Raw genomic sequence first — 21284 nt, forward strand, 5'->3', positions numbered from 1 at the left:
GCAGATCAGTGAGAAAGTTAACTCCTGAACTTCGTAGTCAGAAAAATTCAGATTTATAAAATAGCAGGGAAAACACCATTGAGTTGACATGGCATTTCGCCGAAGAAACAAGAGTTACCCTTTCTTCAGCCAGGAATTCTTAATTCAGAACCACGCCGACATCGTCTTCAGTCTGGTGATTTTCATTTTGATTGGATTGATGTTTGAGGTGAGATGAACTCAGGATTATCTTTTCTTCCTCTCGTCCTGCTCAGCTGTTTTTAAGATGGCAAGCCCGCTGCACATTCAAAGATGTATCTCGGTGCTTAGTCGATTCTTAATTACATCAAATAAGTTGGTGTCGTGGAAAAAAATGTTTGCTTGTTTGACTGCATCCAAGCCTTGTAACTTGTAGCCTTGTAAGTGACTAAAGTTTCGCGGATATGGTGGCTGCAGTTTTTTTTTTTTACAAGTTTTGTGAACCATAAATGTGACTGTTCGCTGTAAAATGTAGCTAAATGATTTCAAACAGCGCCGGAAAGTTAAACCTGAAAGGTGCTTGGTATAACAAAACAACTCGACATGTTTTTTTTTGGATACTTTTTATCGGTTTTAGTTGTTGCGAAAATTGTTTCTTTCCTAACAACTTTTATATTGGCAGAGTCATAAGTGGCCACTCCAAAAACAGCACAGTGTATCTTTTATATGCTTACTAAATCTCACGTTTTACCCTTTTGACCATCTCTCGTTCCAGTTTCCATCAAACAGTCCGCTGCAACATTTTGATTCAGAGATTTGTTAGTTACCACAAAAAGCCTGGTCGACACCGGAAGTTGGTAGATTTTCGACATTCAAATTAAAAGCACACGCTTGTTGCCGAGAATGGGTTTCCGTATTTGTTGGACCGTCGCAGGTATTATTTTGAAAAGTAACGAAGGAAGCCATTTGACTTTTTGTTGCCAGCTTAATGGCCGTAGTTAACTGCCACGTCTCAATCTCTGAGCCACTTCTGCTGGCTGCTGTGTGCTCAGTTGAACTGAAGACTACCTTGACCTGAGGGATTTCCCCCCCACTGACATTCAGCTGATGAATGAGTTAGGTGTCTCATAAATATCCACAGAATGCGCTTTGCATTATAGCGAACTTTCAATCCGGAACCTGGGTAGTTCTCACACAGCTGGCCGAGAGAAAAATAAAGAAGGGTATTTCCTTCATTTTTCTTGGTACGGAAAAAAGGAACAACAGTGCTACAGCTTGCCTTTAATTTGTTTTTGGTTTTTTTTTTTGACGTTGACAGGTCACCTGTGGCTGACTACAGTGCAGGAAAACCAACTGAGTGGTGGTGCCCAAACTGAGGCTAGGGGACCAACAGGGTCCCTTAAGTGGTGTCACTCACCTTATGAAGTCCCAAGTCATAAAAGATGGGTCTTAAAGCTATCACCATGGTTCCCAGAGGTTTTTTTTTTAAATATATAGGCTACATATCAGCGCTCACACGTCAATTAGCCTAAAAAAAAAAAAAAAAAAGAGGCATGTGGCACTTTCTGTTAATCTTTGAACATTTAACCTTTGTAGAGTTAACACCCTTTTGTCCTGTTATCATCAGTGAACTGGACAACAACTTTGATAATTATGGGTGCTCAGATCATTTGTGGGGAGAATTTGTCAATCTTTTTTGTTTCCTTCAGTGTCATATATATTAGACTGTCTTTTGAGATTAAAAACACGTTAAACTGCTTTATATTTCTCTATTATTTTCTATGGATTACAAGCTTTACAGAAGTAAGAAAACACTGGTCTATTGCATATCTCTGGCATGCTTAAAATAAAATAATGTTTTAGCTCTGTTAGCAGTTAGATTTTCTGCTCCCAGCAGGCTGTAATGATGATCTCACAATCCAACAGACCCATGATGACACTCTGATCACTGACCTCTTGCTTGAGTTCCACTTCAAATAAACTGACACTGAAATATGTTGCCAATTACCATGCTGTCTAATTTCCAGGCAACAGCCAAGACGGCCATACTCTTCATTCAGCCTCAGTACAATGTCACCACACTGTCACCAGGTATGCCGTGCAGTTTGATTCCTTGATATATTCATTTGAATTCACACTCTCTGAACTACAGAATCTACCCCGTTCTGAAAAGTTCACACACTTCACCATTTCACGTCTGGTGCTGCTGTCCCTGCATGTTACATTATTGTATTAGTGTTATAGAACTGTGATAGACAAAATGAGTTTACAGTGCTTCCACTTGTTGAACATGCCTGTTATTGCAAACACAAGCTGTGTGTGTGTGTGACCACTCCTGTGTGTGCTTAGAGGGCGAGGTGACGCTGTACCATTACGGTTGGAAGGATGGTGCCACCATCCTCTTCTACTTCTTCATCGCCATCATCCTCCATGCAGTGGTGCAGGAGTATCTTCTGGATGTGAGTATACAGTCACTGCAACGTTATGAGGGATTCATTATTTTGTTCCAATACAAACGTCATTTTAATTAACTGTGAATTATTCATTTTTGATCAGAAACTTGATTCTCCATGTTTATAAAATTGTATGTTTGTCCTCATCCCCATATTTTCATCTGAATTCATGCGCCTAAAATAAAATAGATTATTTAGTATTTAATTGAAATACATAACTGCAATTGTACAATATAACATGATCTCTTTATACCATATATCAGGCGCTTAATTTCTTTTATGTAAGCTGTCAGAAATGATGGACCCTTAGAATACAGTATTCACTTATGACTGCAGCATGCAAGTTTTTTTTTTTTTTTTTTTTTTTTCTGGCTAAATCCGACAGCAGTCCAGTCTGATTTTGGCTGTAAAAGTTGATGGACCAGGAAGCAGGAAGTAAGATCGGAATGTGACACCAACTCAAAGTCTGGGCCTGTGTGCTATTGTTTAGAAACAGGCCTGCGAGGAGGAATGATGATGTTATTTCAGCTCCATCAGCGCAGTTTCAGACGCGTCTTTTTGAACAGGATAGTTCTTCAGAGGAGGGTTTTCAGCGGCAGCTATAAATAGCGCCTGTCGTCTTTTCTTGCCCTAGTTATTCGTGTTACTGTGACACTTCCTCAAGCATGACAATGACAGAGATAACATGCCATCCAGTCTGACTGCTTCAAGCTGCGTTCACTGCATGATCTGTGTTTCTTTTTGTTTTCATAATGTAGAAAGTGAACCGGCGCCTCCACCTCTCTAAGAGCAAGAACACAAAGTTCAATGAGTCGGGTCAGCTGTGTGTGTTTCACCTGGTGTCAAGTGTGTGGACTTTTTACATCCTCATTACAGTGAGTGGTCATATTGTACTCGGGGACTTCTGTCTGGTGAAGGGAAGGTCACATTTAAAAGCATACCACACTCTAATAAAGGACAGCTTCAAGTGTGTTTTTTATCTTTGATCTCAGGAAGGATATCTCCTGCATCCCAGCAGCCTCTGGGAAAACTATCCCCATCTTCACCTCAGGTATGACTCACGTTTTACTCTACCATATAGAATAATAATAATAATAACTTTATTTATATAGCACCTTTTAAAAACACAGGTTTACAGAGTGCTTTGACAAACAAGAAAAAAAAAACCCAAAGCAAACTAAACCAAACATAGAAGAACATTAGCAACAGCAAGAACATAACAAATGCAAAATACTAAAAATAATTAAATACAATTCAACAGAAAAGAACCCAAAGTGCACGATACCCAACAGACATATATAACCCGACCATCACAAGAACCATCATAAGAACCTAGGCAACACAAGAACCCAACAACACGAGCTGAGCGGAGATCTATCTTATAATTACCCTCTGGGATTAATAAAGTATTTCTGATTCTGATTAAAATAATAATACATATTTTTAATCATTTTGTGGAAGGGAGGGCAGTACAGCTACACGTATAGAGCATTGTCTTAAATTAGTTTTCTCCTCAGTGAAAGATACACTTGGTTAAAGGTACATGGTTATACTACTTCTGTTTGTTTTTTCATGAAGAAAAGTTCCCTCACAGTTTCTCAAGTGAAAGTCGACGTAAAAAATCCGGTTCTTTTTTTTCCCCTAAACTCCAGTGAGAACTCATGTTTCCAGTTTACTATCATACAAATCTAAGGAGCTGACACATTTGAGTAGCTATTGCATATTTGCTTAGAATAATACAAATTCTGAATTGATAATCCCAATTCTCTCTTCTTCTTATTTTTATTTAACTGTACAATATAGGACACTTGCACTTTGCTAAGTTGTTACTGTTGATCTGGAGCGCTGTTAATGTCTGCTGTTTTAAAAAAAAAGCCACATTTTAAAGGGCTTAATTTATCTGTAATAATGTATAACGTATCACTTCCTTTTAAAGACCAACGTTTTGTGACTTTACCTTGTTCATATAAACTTAAATATAATGAGGATAAATGAAACTAGATTGAGTCCTTTTATGAATCATGTAGGAGCCCTCTTAGGAATCAAAAACTGGAGGTAATGATTGGCACAGATCAGTGTAGGGGTTTTGGGGGCCGTGGTTGCGTGCCTTGGTTGATTGGTTATCTAGCTCTTGTTCTATATTTGTACTTCTTAGCTCCTCATCGTGACCTTATTTCTGCAGTGTTCCTTAAAAAACGTGCTGCATGCAGCTTGCACACAGGGCCAAAACATTAAGCATGCATGATCTCAGAAACGTTCATGCAAATAGGGAAACGTGATTTCCTCTTTCAAGTTGGGGAATAAAAATAACTCAGTCAAACTGTGTCTTCTCTGAACTATGTTGCGTCAGTGTTTCTTTTAAAACACTGACATATAGTGAATAGATACCAATCAAATCTGGGAATGTACTGTATGTATTTCTCTGACTTTCTCTCCGCCCTGCCTCTTCTTCTTCTTCTTCCTCCTCCTTCCTGTCTGTGTGTGTTTGTGCTGCAGGTTTCAGGTGAAGTTTTTCTACCTCACTCAGCTGGCTTACTGGCTCCATTCCCTGCCAGAGCTCTACTTCCAGAAAGTACGCAAGGTCAGTAAGGAGGCCTGGGAACCAGAGGAGCTCTGGAGTGTGACTAGATAAGCTGCCTGTGTGTGTGTGTGTGTGTGAGAGAGAGAGTGTGTGTGTGTGTGTGAGATTGTGTGTGTGTGTGTTTTTTCTGCATTACACTGTGGTGATTCTGAACTAAAGAAACCAGTATTTAAAAGTGTTGCACCTTCACTAATAGTCTGTTTGATTTTTCAGGAGGAGATTTCCCGGCAGCTGCAGTACATCTGCCTCTATCTGCTGCACATCTCTGCAGCCTATTTGTTAAAGTAAGCATCCAGCAGCAGAAACCTGCGAATGGAAAGTGTTGTTAAGGGAAATGCAAGCAACAGAAAAAATGCTAAAGGGGAATTGCTCTGTTTGACTGCTAAGATTCTTCCATGTGGTTTTTGATTTCTAAATACTGTGTAAACACGGATTATTGTCTTTAAATCACACGTCTCACCGGCCTTCTCTCTTCTTTCTCGTGCAGTATGAGTCGTGTGGGTCTGGTGCTCCTCTTTCTTCAGTATGTGTCAGAATTGGGCTTCCACATTGCCAGACTCTTTTACTTCACTGATGAGAACCATCAGAAAATGTAAGTGTTGTCACTGGACTTCATGGTTGGGCTGTTTTTGTCTGATTAAAAGAAAAAAATCAGGACATTTCCATTGCTATGAACTTAACTTGAAAGCACACTTGGCTCGTCTCTCCTCCTCTCTCAGCTGCTGTTTCACATCCTTTTTTTTTTGTTGTTGTTGTTTTTTTAAACCTTTGTGACTCTTTGTTTCTTTGTGTGTGGTTGTGCGCCAGGTTTGACCTGTGGGCGGTCAGCTTCGTGTTTACACGGATGGCCACTCTGACCCTGATGTTCCTGGCCGTTGGGTTTGGTTTGGCTCGAGCTGAGAACCAGGGGCTGGACTGGGAGACGGGCAACTTCAACAGTGTACTGATAAGGTGCTGAACTCTGTGTGCACATATGAGGACAAAGATTCATTCTGTGGAGCTGCTGTTATATTTTACAGCTACTGTAATGACTTTGATGTAGAAAAAAAAAAAAATACCCGTGTCGCCTAGTTTATTGGGAAAGAGCTGACTTTGAATGTTTTATTGTTTTACTACAGAGATTTTGTGAATGTTGTCGAGGATGTTTTACACTGATTGACAGAAAACCACTCTTCAGACACAACAACAAAACAACACTACACAAGCCTTATATTGAGGTTCAAATGTCAGAATCAGAAATATAACCTTCCAAAAACCTACTCCATGTTCAGTCACAATATGAAATGTTCTTTGAAGGTATCTCTGAATCGTCATTCCTATAATCAGTTGATATATTTTGACTTACTGACTCCAATTTAAACACCGAGTGTTACTGCTTGTGATCAAATGTGACAGCAGACCTCTCACCCGGGCAGAAAAAGAGAAAGAATTAGCAGATTTTCTTAAACAAAGCAGCAAAGGTTGCAAATGAGAAAACTGCTGTCAAACCCTGACAAATTCAAAGAATATCCTTCAGACTTCTTTTCAAACACACCAGGTGCTAGAAAGTTAAAATTCAGCACATAATGTCAAGTCTGTTTTTCCCAAATCACACATTCACACTAATCTTCTTGCCTTGGGGCCCCTTCAGGATGACCGTTCTACTGCTGGTATGTTTGACTCAATCCTGGCTCCTCTGGAAGTTTATCCGCTTCCAGCTGAGACGCTGGAGGGAGTTCAGACACGAGCAGGCTCTTCGCAAGAAGACTGCCACAAAACAAGCCCTCCGGCCGCTGAAGAGAGACTCGCGTGAGTTACAACACCATCCATATTTTAATACACACTGATGTGATCTTCTGATAATATCATTCTGATAACATTCATCTTGACTTTTCACCTCCGTCCCTCCCTGTAGTTGGTCATCATGAAAACGGAGTTCTTAAAGCTGAGAATGGAGCCTCTCCTCGGACCAAAAAGCTCAAATCCCCTTAAGATATCACAGTGACTGGCCTGAACAGAAGCCTTGGCCCCCGGCTGAGGTTTCTCAGCACGAGGAAGCTTGCGGACGCTGTCCACCGAGCTTCTCGTCGAGTGTGTCCTGAGATGTTACAAGGACTCAGTCGCTACAGACTTTGGCTTGAATGCTGGAAAAACGAAAAAATCCACAGGAATCACTCGAGCCCTAAAGACATTTACTCTTCTCATCATATCAGTATTTTTTTTTTTTTTTTTTATACATCCACACAGTTTTGCTATCCCACCCTAAGGAGCACCATTATGCATAATGATTCAAATGTAAAGTGAACACCGTGTGCGGCGCACGTTGCTGTGTGTCAGTGTTGAATGTGTTGATCCTCATTCAGAAGTACTGTATCGGTCGTAGTGTTGCCTGATGTTGCAGCTGTTTTTCAGCTCTCGCCATTGAGCCAGCTTCGCTTGTTTTCTAGTTTTGTCTATTGGAGCAGAAACATGTTACTGATGATGTCATTGTAAGAAGTAATGATAAGATGTGAGCTCAGTGTGTCACGACCTTAACAGAAACTCTGCCCTGTCAGGGCAGGAATCATAGAGTGGTGACCTGGGCTCCTCATAATGATGTATCTGTTTAAAAAATCCTATATTTGTCACTGGTCACTTAACATAATCATTGAGCATGTATGATGGACATTACAGCATGTCATTCCATGTGTTTTTCTTTTCTTTTGTTCTTTACTTTATTAAATAATTCATTTTTTCTGAAATATGTTTTTAACTCTTACATTGTGAGTTTTCTACATGTTTTTATATTTTCATTTTATTCATATATTAAAATTAATTTTTAATTGGTGATCTTTTGCAGTAATGAAACAAGGCATTGTCAGGTTGAAAATAGAGACAGACACATGCACAAGTTTTACCAGTCCTAATGGTGTGGTGCAGGTTGACTTAAAAAAAAATGCTAAATGTTTTTCCTTTGAACTTTTTGTTTTTTTCCTTGCAGACAGGATGTAAAATTCAATAAGGAGATACTTGAACTGGAATCTTTGGCACACATGCATTGGGACATATTATTTATGTTTCTAGCAAACTTTATAGTTCAGACAAGTATTGCAAGCTACTACAGTTGTCTTTATAAAACTTATATCCCTACTTTAAAATACCTGTGTGTGTGCCAGGCGTGAGAATGGTATTTCAGTAACTCAACCAAACGCGCACCAAACAATTGGTGTATTTGATCAACTCCAGAAGCTGTTAGATTTTACACAACAACAAAAAAAAATCACCTTTTTCACAGACCTTTTTTTATAACAGTATATATTTATTAAGACTCACAAAAAGGTTTAATTCATAGTCTTGTGGTCTGATTTATTAGGGCGTAAACATCACTCCGGCCTTCTCTGTCATCAGGGTTACGATATCTCCGCTACATCATCACCTGGTAAAGAATGAGAAAAAGGATGAGCATCATTTTTTGATGAATCTAAAACCTTAAAAAAACAATACATGATTTGATTATATCCAGAGGGGTATTGTTTGCTTAATGGCTGTTATAATTTTCACCATTATGGTCAGCTGTCTGGTTATTAGTCGTCCCCACACACAGCTTCTGGCGCAGAGAGTCCAGCGTTTGAACAGGAATTTGGCTCGAGATGGACTCAAGAAACTTCAGCACAAAGTAGTCAGCATCCGTTAGCACAAAGCGATGGCTGAAAACTGAAAAACAAAGAAAGTAGAGGAGGAAGACGCCATGAGCCGAGCTTGTTAGTGTAATTATGTAATGATCCTCTACAAGAAAGATTCCAGACAAAGCTTCATGCATGTAAAAGATATAAGGAACACAAGAGTAGATTTATCAATAAAGGTTGTTTCGGCAGAGAGATTACCCTCCACTGTGGCTCCGATAGCGAAGTCTGCAGGTGAGTAGAACTCAGGATTATCCACTGTAGACCCGGGCTTGGGGATGCGCGTTTTTTCCAGGAACTTTCCCCCGATGATGCCAGAGTTGCGTGTGGACTTTTCGAAAATACTGATCATGTCATCTGCCAAGAAGTAGGACAAAACGAAACGTCGGCCCTCATCTTCAGAGTTCTGGGAGTCCTGGAATATCACAGACACGAGACCAAAAGGAGAAATTATCTTTATTGTTGTTGAATTGAATTTATTTATTTAATAGGGACAATGCAATTTAACATAATTTCAATACAAAGCATAAAACTGATGTGCTGCATAAAGAGTATATAGCTGTTACTAATTTCCAACTCGTGTCCCCAGTTGGGCCTTTGTGTAAACAACAGGCAACCATGCGTCACTCTGAAAGTTCAGTGAAAGAAAAAAAACACAAACAGATCACGCTGTCTTACCAGCCTGGCACTGAAGCGCAGCACTTTGTTGCCGTTCGCTAGCATCTTCAGCATGTTCTTTTTGGGAGGCTCAGGATATAAAGACAAACAATTCTGGAGAGAATCTTCAAGTGAACCAAAACCGTTGTAGGCAGGAATCTCCTGTTAACGCAGGTAAAAAAAATATGATGAAGTATAACAATTTAAAGTCATAGACCCTCAGGTTATAGGAAACCAAACTAAAACAAATCTGACAAAAACATTCCAGTGGACCACCTTCTTCTTCTCCTGAAGTCTGTCTGTCTTCTTTGGTATCTTTATGGTCTTCACATCCAGATCAGGGTGGTTCTTCTGGTAGTACTCTTTAGTAAAGCCGTCGCAGTCATTCAACTGGAAGCGACGACCCAGCAGTTTCATCGTCTGGCCCACCTGGAAGTCTTTGGGGGAGTAGTATTCATCCACTTCTTCTGTTGAGACTTCCAGCACACAGCGCGGAAAGCCCTCTGGAAACAGGAAGACAAAGTTTTATTTCCTGTGATGTGTTTTTACTTTCTTTTTTGTTCATCTCTAAATAAATATTTTGGGCTCGTTGCTTTCCTAAGATGTTGCCTCTTTGTGAATTTTCAAATACTTGTTATCTCCTTTCTTTACATTTCTTAGTCACTGCACCTTTTTTTAATATGTTGATTTATATTACTGCAAAATCAATATTTGCAATACATAACTATAAAAAACTACAATTTAATTATTATGAAGTGATCATTTTATAGTGTGAAAAATAAAATGACAAAAACATTAAAAGCAATACTCAATAACAGAATATGTTGTTACATTTAAAGCTCAAATCTTTTATTTTCACTGTATATGACTGGATGTAAAGAGGTACCTGTCCAAAGCACTGTATTAGACCTTGTCAAATTCTGCATAAAGTTAAAACCGAGTGTATGGAGTCTCACCAGACTCGGGTTTGATTTTCTTGGGCAGCTTCTGTCTGCGCATCACTATGGGGAAGGGATCTCGGCCACTGTTGGGTTCATGGACCTCTCTGATCTCCACTGTGTCGTCTACCAGGAAGTAGTGGATTGTAACAGGCCTGGTCTCCCCGTACAGAGAGTCAGACTCGTCCCACAGGGCAAAGAAACGCAGCACCTGACCAAGAAAAAGTTGACTTCAATAAAGGTAACCATAGTGTTGGCCACATAATGCCCTCTGGTATTTTAAAGAGCCAAAATAACAATGTGGAGGTGTTAACACAAGCAGATCTTTTTTTATTCTAAATGACTTATAATAGGAAATATTATTGCAGCCCTGATTCTCCAAGTGAGTCTGGTATTAAAGAACTCTCCCCTACCTTACGATCCATGGTGAGAAAACGATACATGCTGTCAAATTCAGAGGGTGTTGTGAAAGAGGGCTGGAGGTTTCTGCGACGTTTGCCATAAGGGTCCACAGGCATTGGCACAGGGTCGTTGAGTACAATGCCCTCACTCTCCATGAATTCCTATAAACGACGAGAGAGATATCCACTCATTTGCTTCAGATACGCAGCTAACAACGAAGCAGGAGCATAAACACAGATGAGTTTCGTACCTTTGTAAAAGGGTCACACTGTGTGATGTGGTACTTGACCCCATACACCTCCAGTTCCATGCCAAGGTTGAGGTCTTTCCAGAGGTAATGATCTCCACGTTCATTCTTGGGCAGTTGCTGGCGTTTGAGCCTTTTCCCCTGTGGTATCCCAGAATTCTCCACCACTGGCTCAATGATGCACATGCTGTCATCCTCAAGGTAGTAGTAAATGTCAACGGGGCGTATGCGGTACTCCTCGTCAGGGGAGTAAACTACGCTTTCCTCAAAATAAGCTTGAAAGTGGAGAACCTACAAGACATAATTGTGGTGAAGAAAAGACAGACTTATTAGTTGGACAGAAGCTAAAGTATTTGAATTCTGGCCTCATTAGTGTTACAGTAGCCTACCTTCTTGTCAAGGGCAACATGAGCTGGGATGAACTCTTCAGCTAGGCTCTGTTCAAAGGAGCCATATGTAGTGTCTGGGTTTTGAAAGGACAGCTCACTGATCTCCTGCTGGATCAGCTGCTCTGACAGGAGTGGCTCCTGTCCAATGCCCACAGCCGGACGGCGAGGCAGAGCGTAGCCATTCTTATAGTCCAGAGTCTGAGGACGATGGAAGGCCGACTTCTGTACAGAAACATCATTTAGGAGAAGTCAATCAACTCTGGTTTGAGATTCAAAATTGACTTTAGAAAGTACTACTTGTGTATTAACCTAAAAAATTGTAAGTGTATTATATTCAAAAGCTAATTATTGTGTCTGCACAAATACTGTGATACAAAAAGTGATGAATGAGATAGTAGCTACATGACAAAGACACAGTAGCCTATTATAAAACTGGAAATGTTTTCAACAGAGAATTGTATTTAACAAATCCTACGTTTATGATAGACTTTAATTCAAGCCATTATCCCAAAACACCGCTCAGTTACATTAGCACTTGAGGAATGCAGGAAGCTACATATACGACAAAGTATAATTTAAATAAACATAAATAGTTACAGACGATGAAAAGTAATTTTCTTAACTAATATTAACTTATACTGGCCCTTATTTAAGTCTAACGTTACTCATCTTAAATATATATATATATCTATAGTTTTAACTTCCTTACCGTTACATCAGGGAAACTGTATCCCGGTAAAAATGGTAACCCGTGGCTATTCCAGTTCCAGGACATTGTCCTCTTTGATGAAGATTTTTTGACGTCTTGTCTGAACAAAATGACAAACAAAAGAATAGCCGTAATTTGTGGATAAAACTCGGGTTTTGATGGCCGTTTAAAACTAGGGACCTGCAGCCGATACCGAGTTAAAAGTTTGTGGTTTCCATGGAAACGGGACGACGGCAACAATTACAAGAAAAGAACAAACAAATATTTGTAATTGAATTCTATGATAAGAAATATCAAAACACTACTAACAGTAAAAAAATCATTATCCAAATTAAAAAAAAACATATTGACAACATAAAAAAAAAACTAAGACTGAATTATCTTCCATATTTAGTCACTTTTCAGTGTCGTTCTCTGATGAGAGGTCTCTAGCCTACTTCTCAAACAGGAAATTAATTTTACTTGATATTAAGACAGTTAATTGCTATTGTTGTAATTGACTGTATTATAAATCAACGATATTTTATTTACCAACGCTTAATTTATAGCCTGCAAAATCAAGATCACTATGTTCACCACCAGAGGGCGACCAACACCAATACATCTCACTAATCTCACAGCCCACAAGTCTTCATAAATAGTCCCACACAAGATGCCTTTTATAGCATAATCTTTATTTATCTTTTTGTATAAGATATATATCACTATGAAAAGAGATCTGTTTCTTTTTTCTCAATCATCACTATAGATCATAACTAGGCTATAGTTTAGTATAAGACATGCATGTGTGCCTCTCCATTGCCTCCTCTAGCTGCATCCTACATGCAGTGGACTTGGCCACACAGAGAGAATAGGAGGAAAGGAATCAAGGCTGTTTCAAAAAGATAAATGACTCCGGAGGAAAATGCGCAAAATAAAACAAAACAGAGAACAGTTTTATTTTTGAACACAGTTTATTCCAAGCACAGGAGTCATATTTTGGTCTCAATTTACCAGCTATTGGCACTACTTAATCCCATTCAAAACATTTAAAACTGACTTTTATAAAAACTCTATGTGGATGACCCTAATATGTCCTGTGTGCTCTCAATTAAACTCTCAGTCAGGAAAATACCAAGCCTTCTTCTCAAATCTATTTACTATTTTACACTTGAATCCAGGGCAGCACGTACGCAACTGGATTGACGATAGCTTATTTATAAAACTGGCAACATGATTTAAGTATTTGCATTTCCACTGTTCTCAGTTCTGGTTCCTTCTCCAGAGTACTGTAATGAGCATCTGCTTTAGCACTTGTATCTTTAGAAGTAAAGCACGACCGACAAGAGACCTTACATTTGCATACGAGGGAGTGAAAAAAAAAGTCGATTCAATCTAGAAAATTAAATGGCACAAAATAGCTATACTCTGAAAATATTTCTAATTTTTGCATACACATTTGATGAGATACATTTGGGATAACCAATTGATAAATCCTTTGACCACACTATACACCAGCTGCACTATTGACAAAAGCATTTTAACTGCTAGAAAAGGCACTGCACTGTGAATTAAACATACTGTATCAAAAATAAGCTTGAATCACTAAAAACCTCTTTGAGGCTCTTTATAGATAAGATAGATCTAACTCTTTTTCTTTAAATGCTGACATCACTGTTTAAATGGGCCGATCCCCCTTTTTCAGGAAGCAAATACATCACCCAAACACAGAAACACTAGGATTGCATCCCTGAGGTGCCAGACAACCTTCGCAATAAGTATAAAAATATCTCATAAAACAAACCATACTTGAGAACAAAAACAAAATACACAACATCAATAAACTATTAAATATTATAAAATAGATTTCATAAGGGTTGAGATGATTTCTCAAAAATATCTTTTGGTTTCATTAATGTTCAAAAGGCAGCATGGTTTTTCTTGAAGATTGTCTTAGATTGTCCCACTGCCCAGTACAATGTTTTCTGCTCTCTCTCTCTCTCTCTCTCTCTCTTTAAAGTCCACACTTGAATACTGGAGGTTCCTGAGCAGAAAACTCTCTAGTGTCTCGGGCTCCTGCAGTTCAAACAGACTCATCTGGCCTTGGTCCTTCAGACACCATGTAGTCTCTGCATGCCTGTGTGTGTCTAACGTAGCTTACCCATAAATCCCCACTTCAAAAACGGCGTGCTGAGGTCATGGGCAAGGCTGCATAGCCTTTCACCCCTTGCTTCCGGCAGAAAGAGGGCAGCTAAGAGGCGAGCTTACCATGCAGAGAGGGAGCTTATTCCCTTGCAGCTTATGATACCCCGAGGAATATGCAATCCGGGTTTCTTCAAGTCTGCAAAAAAAAACTGCTCTCAACAACGTGAGTCCACAGTTACTTCTGCCTGCTGGCTTGTAAAGCTTCATAAAGGGCCAAGTGCATCCCAAAGTTTTTTCAAGTCCCTTTGCAGTCTTTAGTAATACCTGTTGAGGCTCCGTGTCCCTGGAATATCTGGCTGCCCGTTCATCCAGATCTCTCGTATGATCCGCTCCCTTTCCTCCAGCCTCTGCGCCCTCTCCAGCTCCTCCGCCGACGTGAACACGTTCATGTTCAGCGTGCGTTCAAACCGCCGGTGCCGTCGAGCGGACAGGTCCGAAGTGGTGTCCCAGTCCGAGTCAGAGTCGCTGGAATCCGAGGACGAGTCGGCGGGACGGGCTCGCTTTTTGGCGGGAGGCCGCTGGCGGGGCTGGCAGTCGGTGCGGCAGGAGATCTGGACCACCAGGGCGAAGAGCGTCAGGAAGAGGCCCAGACACACGCCACAGACGAAGAAGAGTGCGGCCCTCTCTGGGTGGTCTGGGGAAAAAAAAGAGTTAGTTTAGTTACTTTCTTACAAAAACATGTCAAACATTTAATTGGATCTTTGAAACTGATCTCTCATTTCCCTTTGAAACGAGTATTTGCATGACTTATCGTAACCAACCCTGGCTGCATCTTCCACTATGTCTCTGATTTTTGTTATACGAGTAAATCTTGTTATGGTGACTTGAGGGTTGTAATTAAATACTTTTGATGGTGTAATATTTAAGCAATATCAAAAGAGAGGGAGTGCTGTTATACTGAATATCAACACGGCTAATTGCTACTTCATCTCAACCTGGAGTGTGATTTTGCTTTTATTCAACAGTTCTACAAACTGCAAGAAGTAGACAAACAAAAACAGAAAAAAAAAACAGATTCAACCTTTTGACGTTAATTTCGCCTTCATGTGGCTCAACCAACACAACTAGTTCAAAAACGTAACTGTGCGTCTCTGTTGCCGTTTATTGGAAGTGAATTTGCGGCTTTAAAGCAGGAAGTATTCAAAGTATCACAGCAGCTGGCTGAAGCAGGTGACTGACAGTGTGTGTATGTGGCTGTTATCTTACATCTGCATTCCTCTGGCCTACATTTACCCTCCTTTCAGTCCCAGGAAAAAAAAGGAAATGGGGGATATTACCCAGAAAGATAGCATGCCACACACATGTGCCACACATGAAAGCGTGCACTAAAAGCCCCGTTATCGGTCGAGAACGATAACAGGAAAAAGTAGATCCTGTTCTCGCTAAGTTTAAGGAAATATAACCTCACCTGATATGTAAGTGTAGGCTGCCAGTGCGTTGCTGATGAGGGCCATGTTGGTGCTAGAGGTGGAGTTGATGATGGGGTTCATGTCTGGGGGGCGTCGTGGACTTTCCCCTTCTACTCCACCTCCTCCTCCTCCTCCTCCTCCTCCTCCTCCTCCTCCTCGTCCAACTCCTTCTGCAGGTCGTGGAAACTTCTCCTCGTCCGGATTAGTCTCCCTGACCTTCTTCCTATCTGCATGAGACAACAGAGTAAAAACAGCTCAGTTAAAATCACTAAGCAGAATGTGTTTTAAATAAGGAAGCAGTTTTTTTTTTTTTGGAGTCACATTTACAGTCAGATGATGACGGCACTGTTTCGGTCAGTTACAGTAAAGTTAGTGCGTATTGTCTCCGAGGTATTGTGACTACAGCATTCAGACCATTGAGTCAGCTCTGTGTGGTTTCATTTCAGGACATTGTGCTTCTGCAAGAAAGGATACATCACACATAAAAGACATACGCACACACACACACACACACTCTCTCTCTCTCTCTCAGGGAGTTGTGTGATTCAGAAGATAACACAACATCCGCTTGTGTAGGATTCATTCTGACTCAGGTCGTTAAGAAGCACATGGGAAGACTTTGCACTTTGGCAACAATTCAAAACAGCTCCCTCCAGAAATGTCTTGAAAACTATTAATAGACGGGAACGACTGTTTCCTCCTCTGTCTCTGGACGTTCATCACAGCGTGGCTCCTTAAAGTGTTTACATGCTGCCGTGTGTTGTGAGTGGAGGAGTGCAGCTGAAGGAACAAAGGAGTGCAGAGTGATTTGATTACTTTCATTTAGCAAGCGGTCGCCTCCAGTTAAAGCTGAAGGAGTGTTTAGGTGTTACTACAGTAACTTTAGCTCTATGAGTAAGCAAAGCCTCACTGGGGGAAAAAAAAAAAACACAACTCATTCAGTGCAGTGCTCTTATTCTGTGTGTAAAGTCATGTTTACATGCGTGATTTTTGGTCAGTGTGTGTAAGCATGTTTTGGTGAACTGTCACACACACACACACACACACACACACTGATGACCTCAAATTGCAGAGCGTCTAAGGTGTGTCAGGCTCACTTTATCTGATAAATGCAGTTTAGACTGGAATTGCTCACTGAGGAGGTAAATGTTTCCACCTGGACCCACTGCTGCGGTGAAGCAAACATCAGGTAACATTCTGCCAACAGACCACAATCTCTCTCTCTCTCTCTCTCTCTCTTCAACACACATAGAGAGAGGCAGACAAATCGTCAACAGGAAACAGTCACAGCGCTAAAAAAAAAAACCCAACATCAACACAGAACACGAATGGAAAATGTAGCTTTTCCGAGGAAATTCCTCTCGCATGATTAATTCGGGAGTGTACACTTATTAGAATGGCCATATATTCCAGGGAAGAGACGCTGCTGAGGATAGATGAGCTTTTACAGTGCAGAAACATCAGCGCAGTAACAGGAAGTTAGGACGACCAAATATAGAGACGACAGAAACTCGTGTTTTAAATTCTTTAACTTTGTTTAACAGTTGTTTCTGTTTTCTACCATCTAATTCTGCCGCTAAGGACATATCAAGGTCATTAAGTTTTATTTCAAGCTAACTTTAAAGATCCCAAAGTTTCCTCTGAAAACTTGGAAAACTCTTTACTGATGCTAATATAAAAAAACATCGAAATGAGTGACTTGAATAGTTCGCTCAGTTGGCATCGAAAAGCTCGGTTAAACTTCCATTGAGAAACAAATGACAGTTATGTTGACCAACAAAGAAGAAAATATATACGATTCTAAAGATGACTGTTTTTGTAAAACGGAGGTCATAAAAGGAATTTGATGCTTTTGAAGGTTGACATCTTGGCCTAGTCACTGCCTTGATAAAAGCTGGAAAGATAGATAGATAGACACTACTGTGATTACTGTACATACAGTGTATAAAGGTATAGTTTTACAGGGAATGATTACAATTATGTTTTTAGCAATAGTTCCACATTCATAATGAATCCTCAACAGCGTCGTATTGATGTCCCACTTTGTGAATTCACGTTGTGTTTCGGAATTCCGAAAGCACGGCACAGCGGGAGCTTCACGTACACACACAGTCAGACACGCACAAACACACAGCGCTCAGCTCCCCTGCTCCCTCCGAATAAGGTACAGAATCGGGGATCACTTTCCCCCCCCCCCCCGATTACGCCTCTGCAACGTTCAGATTGAAGGCGAGACGTCACAGGGTGTGTGTGTGTGTTTGTGTGTGTGTGTGTGTGTAAATATCGCAGCTTGAGACGGCACTCTGAATAGGCCTACACACTGTGTGGATGATCTTCTGATGCCCTGCCATCGGATGGTGACAAAAAGTCTCCAGAATGTCCCCGCTCCCAGCCAAGAAATGATTCTGCCCACATCCCTCAGAGTGTGTCCCTCTCTTTTCTACAGTCTCTGTGCTAAGCTAATTAGCTGTCAGCTTAGATTTGCCAGTTTTTAACAATTTCGTCCTCTAACCCTCGTGGGCATATTTCCAAATACGTTTTACAAAATGTGATCCGACTGACACGTGAATAAAAACCAAGCAGTAAAAGATTTTCCTTTTTTTTTTTTTTTTTTTTCCATCCTCCATGTCCAGAAAACAAATGAGAAAAATGAAGAGAGAATCTCAGGATGTGGGACATCGCAGCATATTTACACTACAACACTCATTGTTGCGCCTTCATATTCCGCCCCTCACCTCCCCTTCTTTTTTATTCCTCACCCCACCATCAGAACATCAGAGGTAGAAACAGGTTTGTCTGGATAAAGCCGGAGCAGGAAACGAAGCCACTCGTGTGTTGCCAACTGGACAGCAAACATCTCCTGTCCGCTCCCCCCCCCCTCTCCTCTAACTCTCGGTCCATCCGTCTATCCTCCTAATTAGTACAGAGCCGGTAGACGAGGAGAGTGCTTTAGTGTGCTGGACACAGGCCACCTTTCCTCATGAATAAAGCTTTGTTTAAGTTTCCTTCCTCGCTGGCGTCTCCTTGTTTTCACTCTTTCATTGCATTGTTCTGCCTCTGTCTCCTCCGTCTTTCTCTTTATGGGAGTTTGACCATATAGCAGAATGTGGGCACATATAACTGCCTCTTGGAAAGCAGTATATTTTTAAAACCAATCATCATAAATGGTCCAAAACGACGGCTCATGGCTCTGCTACATATGGAAACAGTTGAACTCGTGTGACTTTAAATATACATACATATATGCCCTGACTTTAGACCTGAGTTACTGTTTCTCTTGATGCCTGGGAGGCCTCGGGACTGTTCAGTGTTAACTGCTCTCCACGGGAGGCGGCGAGAGTGAAAAAGCTTATGTGTTTGTCGTTTGGCTCACCTGGAACAGAGTCAGGGCTTTTGACTGAGCTCCCCTCAGGAGGGCTGTCTCCCACTATGTTGGGGTCATGGGCTCTGGGTGGAGGGGAGAACACCGGCGGTCTGGGTCCCTGCTCCTGGAGCAACTTCTTGGGAACTTCAAAGACAAGAGAAGGTCGGGGACAGGAGGGGAGGGGAGGGGTGGGGGAAACAAAAAAAAAAGAAAGACACATTAGACAAATTAGATTACGTCAAATTTAACAAGGAGGTTGATCACTTCTGGTTTAGTTCTTCATAAAGGCAGACAGAAATGTGAATGAGGAAATCTAATCTGGTTTTAACCATTTTTTGTATAGATCTCCTAGTTTAAGAAGAACCAGTAAGTCTAGACATATTCAAAAGTAATACTGTGTCACAGGCTGTATTCTCTTGTTTTTGACCTTTGTGTATTTTTTGAAATGTCCAGTTTGCATCTTTTTTAAACATTTAAACATTTCTAACAGTTGTATGATTTTTTTTTTTTTTTTTTTTTTTCAAAATGGTTGTCAAGAGAAAAAGTTGTAAATACAAAAATAATACACAAAAAGTTTCCATTTTGCAAATCTAACACACACACAGAGAGCAGCCTTTGTATTTATGTGGAGTGGTATTTCTTGCCATCTAATACATATCTTAAATTCACTCTTTGTTTGGTCTCCACCTCACCCAGAAAAAAAACCAATTCTGACACTCAAACTGCTGAAGTCCCCATCATGTCCACCAGTTTGTATTCAAGCTTTGTGTCTGCTTTCTTGTTAATGAGTAAGAAGAATTCAGAGGGTTTTCTGAGGTTTCTTACAGAAAGAGTAAACCTTATTAACCAAGCTGCAACCAAAACAACGAGCTGTAAGACACTAAAACGCCTCTAAAGGTGAGAGGAATTGCAGAGTCGAGTGAAAAGTCTCAGTAAATGCAATGAGACCTTTTTCTTATTCAGAAGAAGCCACATCATATATCATCATATAAATATGATTCATAGAATTTATTGGTATATGTTACAGCTCCTAATTAACTATCCAAATGAGAGGGTTCCTTGTAAAAATAAAAACCTGTTTATACATAAAATGATTGTGGTTGAAATATATATTTTTTTCCATTCAGATAATTATGACAGTGTTCCTCAGGCTCTATTCTAGGACTGGGGCTGCAACTTACAATTTATTTCCTTGCCATTGCAGTTTCTCAAAGCCAGAAGTGGACCTGATTCAATTGCTTGTTATGTCAAACACACTCCCCAAAGCCAAAACCAAAAGTTTCCTATATAGATCATAAAACTTAGCTAAATTACACACTTACGAGGCTGGGCCAAGTTGATTTATGGCTTTTTTGCTTGAAAAAAATCTTGAAACATTTAATTTTTCTTAAGAAAGTTGCAACGATGAATTAAGCATTTCAGCTCCAACATAGACTAAGATTATTGAGACCGTACAGGCAAGTCCAATATTTCCTACTGTAGTATGACAACAGTGTCAGTGTTGGTCCTTTTTTCATACGGATGGAGATTTCCATTGATTACATTTAAATGATTCAAAGGACATGATCAAATAAGTGTAAAAATAGAGAGTATTGTGATGGAGATGTAAAAGCCACTATAGACTGTATAGAACATGGACTAAAACATAGGGAGGGGGGGGGGGGGGTGGGGGCACTTCTGCATTGGCTTAATTTTTCAACTCCAGAAGTTGCAGTTTGGGAAATGTGTTTGAACAAAGAAATCTTCAATGTTGAAAAATAAAGCGTGGAACTACAAACAAACTGCAGTTCCTTGAGTCTCATCTTTACAGCCATGATAAAAAAAAAAATCAAATATGGTCTGAATAGCTCATTTCTTTATCATCACACACTGTACGTGGGCTGATTAACTCATCCGTTTTGATTTTATGAATTTATAACTTTTATTTACAACAAGGGGTGGCTGATCTGACTGACAGTCGGGCTTCAGCTCTTTGTCTATAACTTGACAAAATGTTAGTTTGAGACAGCATTTCCAATGAGACAACCACGACCGATGGGCTTCAAAAGTCATCTTCAGACACCAATGGTGGATGTCACTGACACTATGTCCATGTGAACAGTCTATGGTATGAACAAGACAGTTGTAAACAGCATGATTCACACACTCCTCATGACCTTGCACTTTGATTCCCGAAAGTTTTGCTGCCCACTCCTCCTCCTCCTCCTCCTCACCTTCTCACATCCCCAAACCTCACAGTGTACTGTGAGTCAGGGAGTCTGCACTCTTTCCCCCTGACACAAACCCACAATGCAGTGGGCTATACATTCCTGCCCGCTCACATGTGGTTTTGGAGGCCGGGCCGCGCTCTGG

The 21284-nt window shown here is 40.4% G+C and overlaps 3 protein-coding genes across 4 annotated transcripts in view; 1 reads left to right on the forward strand and 2 right to left on the reverse strand.

Annotated features, from left to right (window-relative positions):
• Positions 1 to 2: 2 nt before the first annotated feature.
• Positions 3 to 7798, forward strand: tram2 (translocation associated membrane protein 2). Its single transcript, XM_061051933.1, has 11 exons — positions 3 to 208; positions 1986 to 2049; positions 2308 to 2417; positions 3170 to 3286; positions 3404 to 3462; positions 4908 to 4992; positions 5206 to 5276; positions 5480 to 5584; positions 5800 to 5943; positions 6623 to 6780; positions 6887 to 7798. The coding sequence occupies exons 1-11, from the start codon at positions 89 to 91 to the stop codon at positions 6961 to 6963; spliced, it is 1110 nt and encodes a 369-aa protein (XP_060907916.1). The 5' UTR covers positions 3 to 88; the 3' UTR covers positions 6964 to 7798.
• Positions 7799 to 7985: 187 nt separating this feature from the next.
• efhc1 (EF-hand domain (C-terminal) containing 1) lies at positions 7986 to 12221 on the reverse strand. Its single transcript, XM_061051930.1, has 10 exons — positions 11976 to 12221; positions 11267 to 11488; positions 10881 to 11168; positions 10642 to 10791; positions 10247 to 10439; positions 9567 to 9793; positions 9312 to 9452; positions 8835 to 9048; positions 8512 to 8664; positions 7986 to 8386 (listed from the first exon to the last, which is right to left on the reverse strand). Exons 1-10 carry the CDS (start codon positions 12039 to 12041, stop codon positions 8361 to 8363), a joined length of 1680 nt encoding a protein of 559 aa, XP_060907913.1. The 5' UTR covers positions 12042 to 12221; the 3' UTR covers positions 7986 to 8360.
• Positions 12222 to 12909: 688 nt separating this feature from the next.
• Positions 12910 to 21284, reverse strand: part of LOC132984900 (protein eva-1 homolog A) — a 91649-nt gene continuing 83274 nt past the window's right edge. For both annotated transcript variants that reach the window (XM_061051931.1, XM_061051932.1), the window contains 3 exons: positions 18942 to 19076; positions 15568 to 15795; positions 12910 to 14793 (listed from right to left, as the gene is read on the reverse strand). In XM_061051931.1, coding sequence (XP_060907914.1) covers positions 14414 to 14793; positions 15568 to 15795; positions 18942 to 19076 — 743 coding nt within the window. In that variant the 3' untranslated portion in view covers positions 12910 to 14413. The remainder of the gene's footprint in view (positions 14794 to 15567; positions 15796 to 18941; positions 19077 to 21284) is intronic.

The sequence above is a fragment of the Labrus mixtus genome, chromosome 12 (assembly GCF_963584025.1).
Source record: "Labrus mixtus chromosome 12, fLabMix1.1, whole genome shotgun sequence".
NCBI classification, from domain to species: domain Eukaryota; kingdom Metazoa; phylum Chordata; class Actinopteri; order Labriformes; family Labridae; genus Labrus; species Labrus mixtus.